Below are 15,291 nucleotides of genomic sequence, written 5' to 3'. Positions count from 1 at the left end.
AAATGAATGATTTCACTCTGTGTCTCCATCATGTCCACACAGTCCACCGTCTCCTTCCACCAACACTGTCCTCTGAGTTCAGGAGTCCGTCCTCTGCTGCACCACAGCTGCAGTACAAAACATCCGGAGAGTAACAGGAGAGCAAACGTCTTGTTATTTATATTATATAATAAATAATAAACAACTTTGTTCATATATTTTGTATATGTAAAAAAGTTCTGCAAAAAGGGCGACCGGCTAACAAAACCCACTTGCTATAGAAGCAGCAGCAGAGCTGTTAATATATAAGAAATAATATATATTGCCTAATTTTGAGTATAGAGAGTCCTGGAGTATAATCCATGAGTGTGAGAGGCCGCGAGCCAGTCCGAGCGCTCGGCCTCTCGGCTCCGATGAAGCTCCTGGTCACGCTGCAAAAAACCAACCTTCTGCAGCACAAGCAGGGAGTGTTTCACCTGAGGAGCTTGACATTATGAGACATCACTGAACCAACCACGTCCTTCCTCCAGAGCTCTTCCTCCGGCTTCACTCGAGTCCCTGGCCCTTAAAGATCTGCGTCCACGGCGAGGCTTCAGATGGTCACGTGAAAGGAGTCCCAGCTGTCCTCTTTGCCGCTCCCATTCTTGGCCGCTGCCATGGTTGCCGTCCCGTCTCCGACCTCTCCGTCCGGCTGCTCCCCGGTGGGCGTGGCGCCGGGCTCTCCATCATGCTGAGGCTGGAGGCGGCGCTCAGGTCCTGGCAGCTGCCCTTGTACTCCTGGATGGACTCGTGGAGCGACCACAGCTGGCAGAGCAGGGACATGTCCTGCTGACGCAAACCCACCTGGAGACGAGAGAAACACCCTGATGAGCACATGATGCACCCCTGATGGCCTCCTTCAGCCATCTTCAAGAGTACACAGTGTTTGCTGGTTGAGCTTCAAAGAAAAAGGCAAAGTCTGACAGGAAGTGCTGGAATCAGCTGAACACACACGAGCGCCAACGAGCAGAAACACCTGAGCTCAACGTAAAACCTCCTGATGCTTAAAAGATCTTTGCTGTAATAATGTGTGACTGCTCCTCCAACGCTGATGACTTTAAAGCATTAAATGGACTTTCTGTTCAATGCTGACATCAATAACTCCACATTGAAGTGAAAACAAGTCATCCATTCATTGATTACAAGACAAATTATCTGCAAAAATGTTGACGACTGGCTGAATGTTAGTTATTAGCAAAGAAACCTGCAAACGCCGGCTGGCTCCAGCTTCTAACCTGAGAACCTGCTGTGTTATTTTGCACATTTGTACATTGACCGTCTTCAAAAGTGAGGCTTGATGACAATTTTTACCCATTTTCTGTCATTTATAAACAAGCGATCTCAAGAAGTATCATTCATCCAGCAAACAGAATGAAGAGGTCATGAAAAACAATCCTAACGTGTAGCTGACATGGTGGCGGGTTGAAAAGGGCAGCGATCAGCTGACGGCACAGCATGAACTCAGGGTCAATGCATCCAAACCGCAGTGTGCAGACGTGCAGGTCAGTCAGCTCAGAGCGAGGAGCTGCTGAAGACTCTGAAGTACGGGACGATGACGACTGACTAGACAACTGGACTCAGTCACAGTAAGACATTAACAGCATCAAAGCGGCGAGGCTGCAGCAGGAGGAGAGCATGTGGAGCAGAAAGAGGATTTAATAAAGCCTGCGACGAAAATACAGCCAAGAGGTGAAGTTTGAGCTTCAGTCTGACTCCTCTCATCTAAATGAGTGGATACGAGGATACAGGCTATTGTTCTGTGTTGACTTGGAGCCACAGAGGAGTCCTCATCCATCACGACTCTGCTTCTGTTCTGAAAATACCTGCTGCTGACAAAGGGCTGTAAAACAGCGTCTCACTGCATGAAATGACATGTTTTACCTCCTACAGGACTTCACAGTCATGAAAAACTTTCATACTGAAGCTAAAAGGTATTAAATCGGGATTAAAATTCAGCACAAGCCTAATGGCTTAATTTGTGTCATGCAGTGCAAAGCTGTGCCTGATCCCGTTTTCTCTTGTGTAAGGTGTTCTCAACGCCAGACTCCATTTTTAAAATCGGGTTTTATCCTCTCTTCTCTGAAAGACTTTGAGCACCGGGTAGCACATAAAGAGACACACTTTGGGGTCTGTTCGTCATCTCAGCAAATATACAAATCATCAAGCAAACAAAGCACAAACATGCTCGTCGGGCTGCGGCAGAGAAGTGAGAAGTCCCTGCCTGGAAGTTGACATTTTATTTCTTTAATGTGGTGTTTAGTGGTTGGTATATATGCCGAATCCACCGGGAGACTCAAATCATTAGGAAAAAGTCTGAAATAATATGCCATGATATCTGTATGTTCACCCTAAAGCCAGTAACAATAAACTACCACAGTTTCTTTAGGGAGTTTGGCTGCACTGGCACGCTCAGCGCGTCGGAACTGAGCGGCGGAGCAGAGGTGAAAAACAGTCACTTTGTGGTCGTCAAAGTGAGCGAACACTCCCTGAAATCTCACCATCTCTTTCCGCAGAAGAGCCAAGGCGGCGTCGAGGTTGGCCGGCTTGTTCGCCAGCAGGTTGTCGGCGTTGTTCCTGCCTCGGCTCAGGTCGTCCTGGATCATGGTTTTCTTCACGTACATCCTCTCCATTTCTCTCCAGGAGCCGCCGCTCGAGTTCAGCAAGCCGCTCAGGCTCTTCGGCAGCGGGGGCAGACCCTCGATACAGGCCATTCCTCCCGCCGAACCGTTCGCTGACTTACCATTCATCGTCCTGTGAGCTTCGGGGTGGAGTAACGCTTTTATTTCCCCTGAACTGGACCGTGGAGTCCTTCAATCCGCTCCTCTACACACCGACGAAGAACAGTCGTCTCCCGCACCAAACAAACAGAGCAACAGCCGTGGTTTTCTCTGCCCCGGGCGGCCAGCGACGCCAAGTCAGGCTACCCGGAACACAGTCATCGAGTTTCCGGTTGGCGATAAAGTAAAAGCATCGCTTGTGAATATGTTGGATGTTTTTTAACTTCACTAACTCATTTAACATGTGGGTTGTTAAAGCATTTTTCCCCATTTCAAAATATAAACCTGAATTTTTCATGTGGAATCAGGCTTAGACAGACATACCGGTTGGCCAGTACACCATGACATTGAAAGTATACTTGTTTTCATGTCTTTTATTAAATTGGACAATACTTATATAATTAATTGAATGATTGGTTAATATGGGCTCATGTACTTTATTTGACCGAGGTTGTGAGACCAGAGGACCACTCAAACCTCTGAGTAAGAGGGTTCAGCTCAGGCTGTCCAGACTGCTCTGAAGTTCTGAGGATGTGGGTTTGATCCCAATCAGACTGAGTGAATTCTGAAGTCTGACACTGAAAGCAGAGACTGAAAAGCTTAAAAATGGAGTTTCATATGTTTGCTGAATGGCTCACAGTGTAAGAAAACTGTTCGGGACTTTTAAGGTTGTGGTTTCGAATCACAAGTACTTTGATGAGTTTTAAAGTGCAACACCCAGATGGTGACTCAAAACCTCTAATCCATTCAGGAACATACTGTGACTAAAGAACAGACAACACGGCAATGATGAGTTTTTTTTTTTTTTTTAAGTAAGATTAAATTTAAAAATGAATGAAAATTTGATCTGTTTATGGTGGTGACATTATGTGGAGCTGAAAAATACAAACAATAACAGTGGTTTTTCCAGTCTAGATGAGGGAATACGCCTTTCGTACAGCCTCCAGTGCTATGAAAACGAGTACTCGGGTTTTATTTTGGATTTGAACTTCCGGTCTTGCTGTGACGAACAGGACACTTGACGACGCTGGACTGTGGCCGTGGAGTGAAATCCGCTTCCTGTCCTTTTAACGCAGAGGCTGCTGGGCGTCACCCTGCCAGCGCTCACAGGCAGGAAAACTGCTCTTTTCACCCTCCTACTAAGTGATAATAATCCATTTTAAGCGCTGACTGTCACTTTTTGGCGATCATGTTTGAGAAACTGATCAATTGATCCACATAGTCTCTGATTTAAGACACTTGACACACTGAAATGTGAAATAAAATGACTTCTTTACACTTGAAAGTAAACGTCAAATGAAAAACTTGTTAGATAAAGTGCATCATGTTCTGTCAGAAACAGACAGTCAGAGCTTCATGTCCGTCTGTCGGTTCAACGGAGGCTCGTGTTCATTTGAGGGCCCACATTGAAGCTGAGGGTGTCCCCCGGCGGGGTGTCGAGGCCCCAGGGTCGTGACAGGAGTGTGTGCGGGACAATAGTTGGAGGACAGATGGTGGGCCTCACTTCCCGCCCCCCCAGCCTGCAGCCCCGTCACAACAATGACACAACAATAACCTTGAAAGCAACACACAGAAGCATCACACACACTCCTCAGCCAACGAGGGGCATGTGCTGTGCCCCCCCCCCCCCCACACACACACACACACACACACTCAGCAGCACAGAGACTCTGGATTGACTTGTTGAAAAGTGTGAAACAAATTTATACCACATCTACTTTTTTTTAATTTGTTTTGCTGATGGTTGTTACTTCTTCATGCACAGTGGGTCAAAGTGCGTCCTGCGGGCCAACAGGGGCCCTCAGACATGTGTTGTGTGGCCTCCAATCCTCAGTTTCTGTGGTTCATTTGAGTACTTTAACTTTCTCTGTGTGTAAAAGTCGACTCGAACTGCAGCACAGAGTCTAATGAGTAATAGCTGGGCGGTTTTACAACTGAAGTTAGCTCACTGGCTAGTTAGCCTGTTAGCTCAGTGTCTATCTGAAGAGGCCGGTGTGTTAGCATCAGTGTTTCCATTACACTCACTAGTTGCAGCAATCTTGTTTGCTCCACTGATATTAAGCACTTTTAAGAACACAAATCCTCTTTTTGCTCCATTTTGTCCATTTTCAGGCTCATCACAGGTTGTTTAACCTTCTTCTTCAAAGATTTATAAAATAAAACTCAATTTACTGCTAAACAGGTGCGTCTTGTTTGCATCTCAAAGGTAAACTGACTGTTTTAAGCCTCTGAGTCGACTCAGTATCATGTTTGATACTGGCCTGTGAAAAGTGTCGCACCTCCTCTGTTAATCCTAATCCTGCTCTTAAAGCAATTAGCCATCAGCTGACGGTCCACAGCTGCACACTTTACAGACGGATGGAGTAAAAATCTGATTTGTGTGAGGGTTTTATGAGCAGAGGGACCCCTCCATAAGCTTCCACCACCATCATCACCGCCTCCTGAGATCTGAGGATTAGGCGTTTGATGGCACCCCCTGGGGATCCATGAACCGGAGCAGGCTTGTATTAATCTGCCTGCTGAAAAGCACAGTGAGTTAGTGTCATAGCGTAGGCTGGCTAATAATGGAGTAAAGAGATCCGCTTACGTCTCTGCAGGAAGGCGACTTTTTGCTGAAAGCCAGTAAATCAGAGTAAGAACACGAAAGGCCTCCAGACTTACATCCCATCATACAAACAGCAAGCACACAATAACTCTGATAATCAATAATTTCAGTCATTTATCGATCAAAATGCCATTTTCTGACTCTCGTCTGCTGCCTTTCTCTGTCCAGGTGAACTCCAGGTAAAATCAGATCGTCCCCTCTGAGCTGGTAGTTTGGTCACGAGAGACATTTTACATCCCATCGACTAAAATCTATATTTAAAAACCAGAACAGTGTGATGCTGTGTGTGTGTGTGTGTGTGTGTGTTTGGAGGAGGTCAGCTTCCTTTAGTGTGTCAGAGGACAGCAGGTCAGGGAAGGGGAGGCTGCTAAGAACAGCTGCTGTCACTGACACCAGTTTTCCCTCTGGAGAGGATGAGGATGATGAGGATGACAGCTTCCTCGCTAACCCAAACCCTGACTATCCAGAAATTCCCAAAGGAGCAAAGATTTAGCTCAAAATGTACGCAGCTGAGCTTTACTTCACTTCTTTCTTGCTCCATTCATCAAATAACGACCTCTCAGATTCACCTTGTGACCCTTTGGAGGGGCTGGACCCTTGCGTTGGAAACCACTGAACTAAACCACCGAAGCAGATCTAAAGTATCTAAATCGATGCTGCTTTCAAGTGCACCTTGTAAGTCTGACAAACAACTGTCTGTCAGATGTTGGATGAACATCACACTCAGCGGCTCCAACAGAGAACAACAGCTTCCTCTGCAGCATCCAGTGCTCTGTCACCGCCTCTGGCCTGACTCCAGTCTGTCTGCAGGGACAGGAGGGCGTAGTCCTGACCAGCAGCTGGCCTCCTCCTCCTCCTCCTCCTCCTCTTTTGAACCTTCCTGTGGAAGAGTTGATTTTAAATGTCTGCTTTGATCAGCTGCAGTTTATTAACTAACTGATCTTGTCATCGTTTGCTGTGAATATTTATCACTCGGTGTGTGCAGGAATGATCAATATCCTGTTAAATAGGACAGAAAAATCTTTTATTTGGCAACAGAACCACAACTTATTGAACAGTTTCCTTTAAAACAACAGTTTAAACTTCTCATGTTGTCCAAGTAAAATCTGAGATTAAAAAGGCAACAGAAGCATTTAAAGTTGTTCTGCTGCAGGTCTGAGTGATGAAGCTCAGCCTGCGCTGAGCGACGCTGACACAGTGTCAGTGTGAAGACAGAAACAAACAGCTGGCAAGTGTGAAACCTGATTCCAGATCAGCAGAGGTCAGGATGCATCTCCTGCAGACGCAGATTTCAGGTGGAAGACGTATGGAGGCAACCCAGAGGAGGCCAAAGTAACCCTTCACACACACACACACACACACACACACACACACACACACACACACACACACACCACAGCAGCTTCTGGATCTTATATTAAAAAACCACCTTTCACGTCATACGACTGCGTATATGATACAAAACGACATCATGAATTCAAGCATCATCATCATCTTCGTCATCGTCTGTAACAGCTGCTCTCTTAATAAGGCACAAACTGTCATTATTCCCGTGAGACAGACACAGAGAAGACAGTCCACTTTGAGCAGCGTCACCTCCTCCTCCAGTCTGCTGCTCCTTCAGGAGAGGCAGGAGTCAAGATGCTCGTTAATCTTTGACTCCTGCACCTTTGCCTGGCACACAGGACAGCTGACCATCAGCACAGAGGAGGAGGAGGAGGAGGAGGGGGTCACAGCAGGCAGCCCTGCAGAGGAATGGAGGGAGGAGGAAGAGGAGGAGGAGGAGGAGGAGGGGGTCACACCGGGAAGCCCTGCAGAGGAATGGAGGGAGGAGGAAGAGGAGGTGGCAGCTCTTTGCTGCATTGCAGGTGATGATGTCTTTACTGACTCCCTGGACGCTGCTGAACTGCTGCCTAACGTCTTCTGGAAGAAGGTGAAGATGGCGGCCGAGCTGCTGCGGTCGTCCCACGGCCTCTTCCTCGACGCCTGGCCCCCCCCAGCTGCTCCCGATGCCTGATTGAAGTTCTTGGGCTGTGTTGGTTGAGCAGAGCTGCCAGAGGAAGACGCTGAGCTGGACTTGGTCGGACTCGGCTGAGACGTTCTCGGGGAGGAAGCTGATTGGTTATCCTGTTGTTTAGGAAGGAAGGAAGAAGCAGAGGAAGCTCTCATTGTCCTGTCTGGTGATGTCACTGAGTCTCCTTCAGTTTCTGTGCTTGAGGACTTCCTGGGGCTTCTGCTGAAGAGGTCTTCAATGGACGTCTGTCGGACTTGGGATCTGGGGATTCTCACCGGCGAGCCGTTGATGCTGACGAAGACCTTTGTGTTGCTGACAGACCTTTTCACAGGTGGCTTCTGGCCCGTGGAGGTCGCTGGTCTCCTGAGGGGAAAGGTGCTGGAGGCTCCTTTGTTGTCCGGACCGGATCGAACAGGAGAAGTGAGACTACTGGCAGGAGAAGGAGTGAGCAGAGAGGAGAGGAGGCTGGACGAGGGCGTGGAGGACTGAGACTTCCCTCCGAGCAGGAAGCCTTTGCCACTGAATGGGATGACGTTTCTTATGTCCTGTGATCCAGAACCTGAGAGGAACAAACAGATTCAGAGTCAGGCAACAGAACTTCATCACATAAATGAGTACACGAAGCTGTGAAAGAGCTGCTGCTTCATCTCAAACCTTAAAAAAAAAAAAATTATCCTCAACATTTTGGGGAACCACAGCAGAGCAACGAGCTCCTCACCTGCAGTTGTACCTGAAGGTTTTCCACTTCCTGGAGTCTTCTTCTCTGAGCTCTTCTCGTCCTTTTTACCATCCTTCTTGCCTTTTTTGCCGTATCCTTCAGGCTCCTTGACTTTGGTGTAGGTCCCTCCACACGTCCTCCTATGGTCCTCCCACCAGGGGTCCAGAGCTGACGGAGCCCGGTTCATGGCCCTCTTCACAAAGCCAAAGTAGGGCTTGCGGTTCTGGCAGGGACCGTTGCATTTCCACCAGTGCTGCCGGTACACGTCGACCTCGTCGTGGAAACTGTGGTAGACCTGAGCAGAGGTTTATTTCATGACTGCAGTGTCCGTATCAGCTAAATACTTCAAACGTGTAACAGAAGATACACCTACAGAAATCTTTGTCCCGCTGGCCTTGTTGATCCGGTTCATGTGTTTGCAGAACTCAGGGCCGTGACCGTCTCGGTCTCTGTTGTTCTGGGTCACAAACAGCAGCGCGTGGATCATTTCATGAAGGAGAGTCTGTGGAAACAAAGATAATATGAATCTAAGAAAAAGGAAGGACGTGTTCTTTCTTTGCATCTCCAGCTCCAATCTCACACCCTGACAGTCTCAGCTCTACTGAAGGCAAAACATCTCCTGACTTGCATGAAAAACATTGTGTGGATTTTAGAAAACTTAATCCAATACTTTCTTTACCTGTTTATGTATTCTCAATGTTTTGTTTTTTAACTTCTAAACTCACTGTTAGTACACTGGTTGTACACGTTAACCCTCATAATAATCTGTTATACCAGGGTGAAGACAACATAAATGAAACACGCCGTCATGGTCTGTTTTCAGTGTTATTCTGATCCTTTTGCCTTGGACAGATTTTTATGTAAGCAATCCTCTTCACTGCAAACTGAAGCGTCTGAAATATTCTCATAGTTTAACAAACACTGAAACTGGATGTGAAAAGCAGGATGGGTGTACTGATCCTCCTCACCTCCACCAGGTCTTTCCTTGGTCTGAGCTTCAGCAGAGGCTCACTGAGTCTGATTGAACACAGTCCTCCTCGGCCTTCGTATGAACACACACCAGCACACCTGCAAGAGAAGATCAAGATCAATATTCCTTTGTTTGTCCCGCGAGGGGAAACTCCAGAAGCACGGCAAACATGAGGAGAAGGTCACACGGGGTGGTTTAAACACACAGCCCCTTCTCCGCCAAACCCCATTCAAAAATCAGCCTATTTTACTTTCAGTGACAGCACCGCTGCACCCACTGACAACAATGACAACACGACTAAATCTGACAGAATCGGTGACTTACAGAGTCATTCGGGGGCTCCACTTCACCTCGACACCGCTGAGTTTCCCCCAGAAGAACATGTCATTGAACTCCAGAAACATGGCCCTGACATCGGGATTGGGGTCCAGCATCTCCCAGGACTCGTCCACGATGGACAGCGGCCTCTCGGGCTGGACAGTCGGCTTCCAGTAGGGAACGACATCCCTGCCACCTCCAGCTACTTCCACTTTCCGTTTCTTACTGCTTTGACCGAGTCCATTATCCTCAAAGCCGTTCGATGCAAATAAAGAGGTCTCGTATTCACTGTTAAACTGCTCCTGCAGCTTTATGGCGAGCAGCAAATCATCATCCATAACAGCACTAACAGGGAATCAGGTGAGGTCAGCAGGGAGCTAACGTCTGCTAACGCTACGCCGTCTATTAGCCTACAAAGTACAACTAGCGTTAGCTAACGTGGCTTGTACACGGCTATCAAACAATAAGTGACAGATTCATCGGAGCCAGAGCACAGTCTGTTAACTATACTCCCCGCAGATATACTCAGATCTGTGTCATTATTTCAGTAAAAACGTCCACATCTTCACGACGGAAGAAAGAATTAGCTGCTGTCAGTCGAAAGCTAGCGCCAACACTTCAGTGTCAAGAGCATAACAATACAACTAAAGAATATCCGTTAATCATTTCAAAATAAAAGATCCGGATATCAAAAAGTGGCCACCTTTTTTTTTTTTTAAAGAAGACAAGTGTGTGGCTAATATAGCGTTTTCGTTTTTGATGTATATTTTAAATTGGCAATCTGTAATTATTTGTCGTTGTACAGCATATATGTACTAATGCTGTTAAATAAACAAATATTTTGCTCTCGATATGAGGCTACTTTTCCGCTCTAGACTTTCGTAACTCTCGAACTTGACAAAAGTTTGATTTGAAATCAGAGAAATGAATCCTGGGACTTGTTGTCTTCTTCAATTTAAGCCGTTGGCCTATCTAAAAATGCACTCGGGGATGTTGTGTTGTCGTTTTGTGATTAAATGAATGAAATCTAGCAATACGTCTGATATAGTTTATATTTTAAATGATAATATTTTAGCAATAATCGATTCCATAAACTTATATGAACAACTACATTAAATTTGAAAATGTTTGTTTTTATGCGATTTGGTGGCCAACTTTTTTTTCCCGAATCATGTGACATTTCAGGGTGTCAACCAGGTTACAACTTCCTGTTTGGGTTACAAGCGGAAGTGAACCGAGAATCCTCCGTGAGCTCCTCTTCTGTCTGCAATTATCAGCGATTTGTCAATATTTCGTCTGAATAAGGAAACACAGACACGGTAGAAGATGTCGGAAACGGGAAACCGACTACGGAAGCTGCTAGAATCGCCGAATTTCGACCCGCAAAATTACGTCAAGCAGCTGTCACAGCAGTCCGATGGCGACAGAGATTTGCAGGAGCACCGGCAAAAAATCCAAAACTTGGCCGACGAAACTGCTCAAAACCTGAAGAAAAATGTCTACAAGAACTACAGACAGTTCATCGAGACGGCCAAAGAGATCTCGTACCTGGAGAGCGAGATGTACCAGCTGAGCCACATCCTGACGGAGCAGAAGAGCATCATGGAGAGCATCACCCAGGCCTTACTGTCCACTGACAAAGACGAGACCTCCAAAGAGATGCAGGCCGCGTTCCCCAAAGAAACCGAGGAGGTGAAGCAGAGGACGCTCACCTCGCTGCTGGAGAAGGTGGAGGGAGGCAAGAACATCATGGACACCCCGGGGAGACACCTCGTCTACAACGGTGACCTGGTGGAGTTCGATGTGGACAACATGTCCCCCATCCAGAAGGTGCACGCTTTCCTGATGAACGACTGTCTGTTAATCGCCACCTGGCTGCCGAACCGTCGAGGTACCGTGAAGTACAAATACAATGCCCTGTACGACCTGGAGAGCTTCGCCGTGGTCAACGTGAAGGACAACCCTCCCATGAAGGACATGTTCAAGATCCTCATGTTCCCGGACAGTCGCATCTTCCAGGCGGAGAACAGCAAAATCAAGAAGGAGTGGCTGGAGATCCTGGACGAAACCAAGAAGAACAAAGTCACCAAGGACAGGCACAAGAAAGAGGAGGAGGTCCCCACGTCTCCCGTGAGGGCCGAGGTGTCCACCAATCCTTTCGACGTGGACGACGACGAGCCAGCCGACGCCGAAGAAAGCGTGGACCTCAGCCTGGAGTGGATCCAAGAGCTGCCGGAGGATCTGGACGTTTGCATCGCCCAGAGAGACTTCGAGGGCGCCGTGGACCTGCTGGACAAACTCAACGAGTATCTGAAGGAGCAGCCGGTCACCCCGAGGGTCCGAGAGCTGCGGCTGAAGGTGGACGAGCGCGTGCGGCAGCTGACGGAGGTCCTGGTGTTCGAGCTGTCTCCGGATCGGTCTCTTCGTGGTGGACCGAAGGCCACCCGGCGGGCCGTGTCCCAGCTGATCAGACTAGGTATGAGCAGGAAGTTTGTTTGTAGTGGTTGAACCTGTCAGAGAGCTGAAGGAAGCACACAAACATCATTTAACACCTTCACATTTAGACTCTTAAAGCCTGATTTTACAGAAATGATGATGCCTGCGACATTTCACACACATTCAAAGTGTCTGTAGGTCTGTGCGATATGATGACAGAAGCACTCTGCACTGCAGACTGTGCTGTGCTGTGCTGTGCTGTACTGGACTGGACTGGACTGGACTGGACTGTGCTGTGCTGTGCTGTGCTGTGCTGTGCTGTGCTGTGCTGTACTGTACTGTGCTGTGCTGTGCTGTGCTGTGCTGTACTGGACTGGACTGGACTGGACTGTGCTGTGCTGTGCTGTGCTGTGCTGTGCTGTGCTGTACTGTACTGTGCTGGACTGTGCTGTGCTGTGCTGTACTGTGCTGTGCTGTGCTGTGCTGTGCTGTGCTGTGCTGTGCTGTACTGTGCTGGACTGTGCTGTACTGTGCTGTGTTGTACTGTACTGGACTGGACTGTGCTGTGCTGTACTGTGCTGTGCTGTGCTGTGCTGTACTGTGCTGTGCTGTACTGTCAAATACTAAACATGGAGGAAAGAGTCAGAACAGCAGGAAGACTCAAACCAGCCGAGACAAAAGGAGAAAATCGTCCCGTCTCATTGAAAATGTCTGACACAGACCAGAAAACCGTACAAATTATGTGATTCAAAATGTCATAAAAAACAAGCGTTTCTATAAATTATTTATTTACTGAATTTACAGAAATGTTCGTGGTCTGGACTTGAAATGACCTGTTTCAGGAGGTTTTGGTCAGTTTATGAATGGTGAAAAGATTCAACGCTCATCGATCCACATTTGTGGTTCAAACAGACCAGAACTTAAGATCAGCCTCAGACTCCAGACTGTGAATCAGTCTGTTTCCTCTGTGGATGACTTGAATGGTTGTCGGCTGTGTTTCAGGCCAGTCCACCAAAGCCTGCGAGCTGTTCCTGAAGAACCGGGCCGCCGCGGTGCAGACGGCCATCCGGCAGCTTCGCATCGAAGGAGCCACGCTGCTCTACATCCACAAACTCTGCAACATCTTCTTCACCAGCTTGCTGGAGACGGCCAAAGAGTTTGAGATGGACTTCGCGGGGAACACCGGCTGCTACTCCGCCTTCGTGGTCTGGTCCCGATCGGCCATGAGGATGTTTGTGGACGCCTTCAGCAAGCAGGTAGGTGGAGGAGGCAGACTGGCTCTGGATGCTTTGTTCACCTTTATATTCTATAGACAAAATGTGCTGTAATCCTTGAGATGAATGTGTGTTTATCGTTATCACACGGCATCAGAATATGGACATGAAGTGGTTTTTGTGCTGATCAGGTGTTTGACAGTAAGGAGAGCCTGTCGACAGCAGCAGAGTGCGTGAAGGTGGCGAAGGAGCACTGTCAGCAGCTGACGGAGATCGGCCTGGACCTGACCTTCACGCTGCAGTCCCTGCTGGTCAAAGACATCAAGGCAGGCCTGCTGAGCTACAAGGACATCATCATGGAGGCCACCAAGCACCGCAACTCTGAGGAGATGTGGAGGAGGATGAACCTCATGACCCCCGAGGCTCTGGCTAAGCTAAAGGTGGATTTGGCTTTGTCGTTGTTTTCCTTCACTGATGAAGTTCAGGTCATTTCTTAAAGTGTTTGCTGTTTTGCTGTTGGAACGTGACCCGTAAACCTTCTCCCCTGCAGGATGAGATGCGCGGCTGCGGCATGGGCAGCTTCGAGCAGTACACCGGCGACGACTGCTGGGTGAACCTGAGCTACACCGTCGTGGCCTTCACCAAGCAGATGATGAGCTTCTTGGAGGAAGGCCTGAAGCTCTACTTCCCCGAGCTGCACATGGTGCTGCTGGAGAGCCTGAGGGAGATCATCCTGGTGGCCGTGCAGCACGTGGACTACAGCCTCCGCTGCGAGCAGGACCCCGAGAAGAAGGCCTTCATCGTGCAGAACGCCACCTTCCTCCACGACACCGTGCTGCCGGTGGTGGAGCGCAGGTTCGAGGAGGGCGTGGGCAAGCCGGCCAAACAGCTGCAGGACCTGAGGAAGAGCACCAGACCGGTTCGAGTCAATCCAGAAAGCACCACGTCTGTGGTCTGAGCCTGCAGGAAAAACACTGAAATGTTCGGGTTCAGCTCCCAGTTAGAAACAACAATACGTACAGATGATCGGTTATTCTGAGACGACAGGACAGGAAGTGACAGGATGCAGAACAGCAGAAGAAGAAAGCAGAAGAAAGGTGTTTAGAAAGCTGCTTTAGACCTGAGTTTGTCCTGCTGGTTCTGGCTGATGTGGATGAAAATGATCCGATGTTGGTTTTCATGCAGTGTGTGTTTCTGATGAGACGACAGATCTTAACTCTGTGATCAAACTTCTCTTAGAAATGTCTGTTCTGTCTTTGTGGAATAAGTGTTCTCACCCTGAAAAGCTGTGTGAACGTTTGATTCAGAGTCATCCAGCTTTGACTTTGACGCTAACACTGATTAAACATGACTGAGAAGAAAACTGCTGAAGGTTTGTGTTGAATAAAAACTCTTGAAGTTGAATAAAGGTCATCAGACTCAGGAGCCGTCATTCCCAACATCATCCCAGCTGCTCCGAAAAGACACAATCTGAAATGTTTTTCTGTTAAAATGAAGTGAATCTAACAGCTGTGTTTCACTGGGTAAACCTGCGCGTTTGATGACTCAGCGGTTTTATTCTGGATGGGTTGAAATCATCATTCATAGAAACATCTGTGACACCACACATGACAGAACAACACGTTCCTCTGAGGCTGTTCAGCACAGAAGCTGCAGTTCTTACAGGTCATTCATTGATCCTTTCAGCGCGATGGCGACCTCTTGTGGCGGCTTATGGAACATCGTGGTTGACAATCTCCAGTCATGAAAGCAGCACTTCGACTCATAAATCAATAATATCACCTGTTTTCTAAGTGTGTTTTTTAAAATCAGCTCTTGTGTTACTTCCTGGAAAACAGCCAATAGAACAGAGTTTTGGTCATTTCTCTTGTATAAACTGTGTCTGAAGGGAAAACATTGATGGGTCTGATCAGCTGTTCCTGCAGTAACACTCACAGAGAACCGTTCCTCCTTTCTGTCAAACAGCAGACGAAAGCCAACGATGGCAGAGATATTTATAGACCCGTTCATGATTGTGTCTCTGCTTCACAGCTCAGCTCATCAGGATCAGGGATGTGATGGAGAGCTCCAGGAAAGCCTCGGGTGGAGTCATCAGCTCCTCCTTTGAGAGGAAGCATCGGGCTGGTGGGATGATTCCACTTGAGTCCTTCCAGAATAAACAGGACACATCTCTGAATGCGTCTTCATCAGCGCTGAGGCAACTCCTCTTCAGTCGCACAAT

General features: G+C 47.9%; 3 protein-coding genes across 4 annotated transcripts in view; 1 reads left to right on the top strand and 2 right to left on the bottom strand.

The window, feature by feature from the left end:
* Window positions 1-448: 448 nt before the first annotated feature.
* Window positions 449-2,901, bottom strand: fam89a (family with sequence similarity 89 member A). The gene is given in 3 exon segments (XM_076756787.1): window positions 449-702; window positions 705-822; window positions 2,517-2,901. Coding segments are annotated over 3 exon segments (498 nt in total). The 5' UTR covers window positions 2,766-2,901; the 3' UTR covers window positions 449-571.
* A 3,503-nt stretch (window positions 2,902-6,404) lies between these two features.
* sprtn (SprT-like N-terminal domain) lies at window positions 6,405-10,057 on the bottom strand. Its single transcript, XM_076755558.1, has 5 exons — window positions 9,427-10,057; window positions 9,101-9,200; window positions 8,506-8,634; window positions 8,133-8,427; window positions 6,405-7,973 (listed from the first exon to the last, which is right to left on the bottom strand). Exons 1-5 carry the CDS (start codon window positions 9,756-9,758, stop codon window positions 7,021-7,023), a joined length of 1,809 nt encoding a protein of 602 aa, XP_076611673.1. The 5' UTR covers window positions 9,759-10,057; the 3' UTR covers window positions 6,405-7,020.
* Window positions 10,058-10,634: 577 nt separating this feature from the next.
* The window catches only part of exoc8 (exocyst complex component 8), an 87,254-nt gene continuing 82,597 nt past the window's right edge, over window positions 10,635-15,291 (top strand). The window contains exons 1-4 of one of the 2 annotated variants that reach the window (XR_013078495.1): window positions 10,635-11,896; window positions 12,859-13,112; window positions 13,262-13,510; window positions 13,621-14,442. Coding sequence is in view for 1 of the 2 variants with exons in the window: in XM_076755857.1 (XP_076611972.1) it covers window positions 10,747-11,896; window positions 12,859-13,112; window positions 13,262-13,510; window positions 13,621-14,028 (2,061 nt within the window). In the remaining variant the exon portion in view is untranslated. Of the gene's footprint in view, window positions 11,897-12,858; window positions 13,113-13,261; window positions 13,511-13,620; window positions 14,554-15,291 lie in introns of those variants that run through there. The other variant, XM_076755857.1, reaches the window with a different exon arrangement.

The sequence above is a fragment of the Chaetodon auriga genome, chromosome 18 (assembly GCF_051107435.1).
Source record: "Chaetodon auriga isolate fChaAug3 chromosome 18, fChaAug3.hap1, whole genome shotgun sequence".
Taxonomy (NCBI): Eukaryota; Metazoa; Chordata; class Actinopteri; order Chaetodontiformes; family Chaetodontidae; genus Chaetodon; species Chaetodon auriga.
The sequence above is the reverse complement of the archived record's forward strand: the minus strand, read 5'-3'. Positions and strand labels throughout refer to the sequence as shown.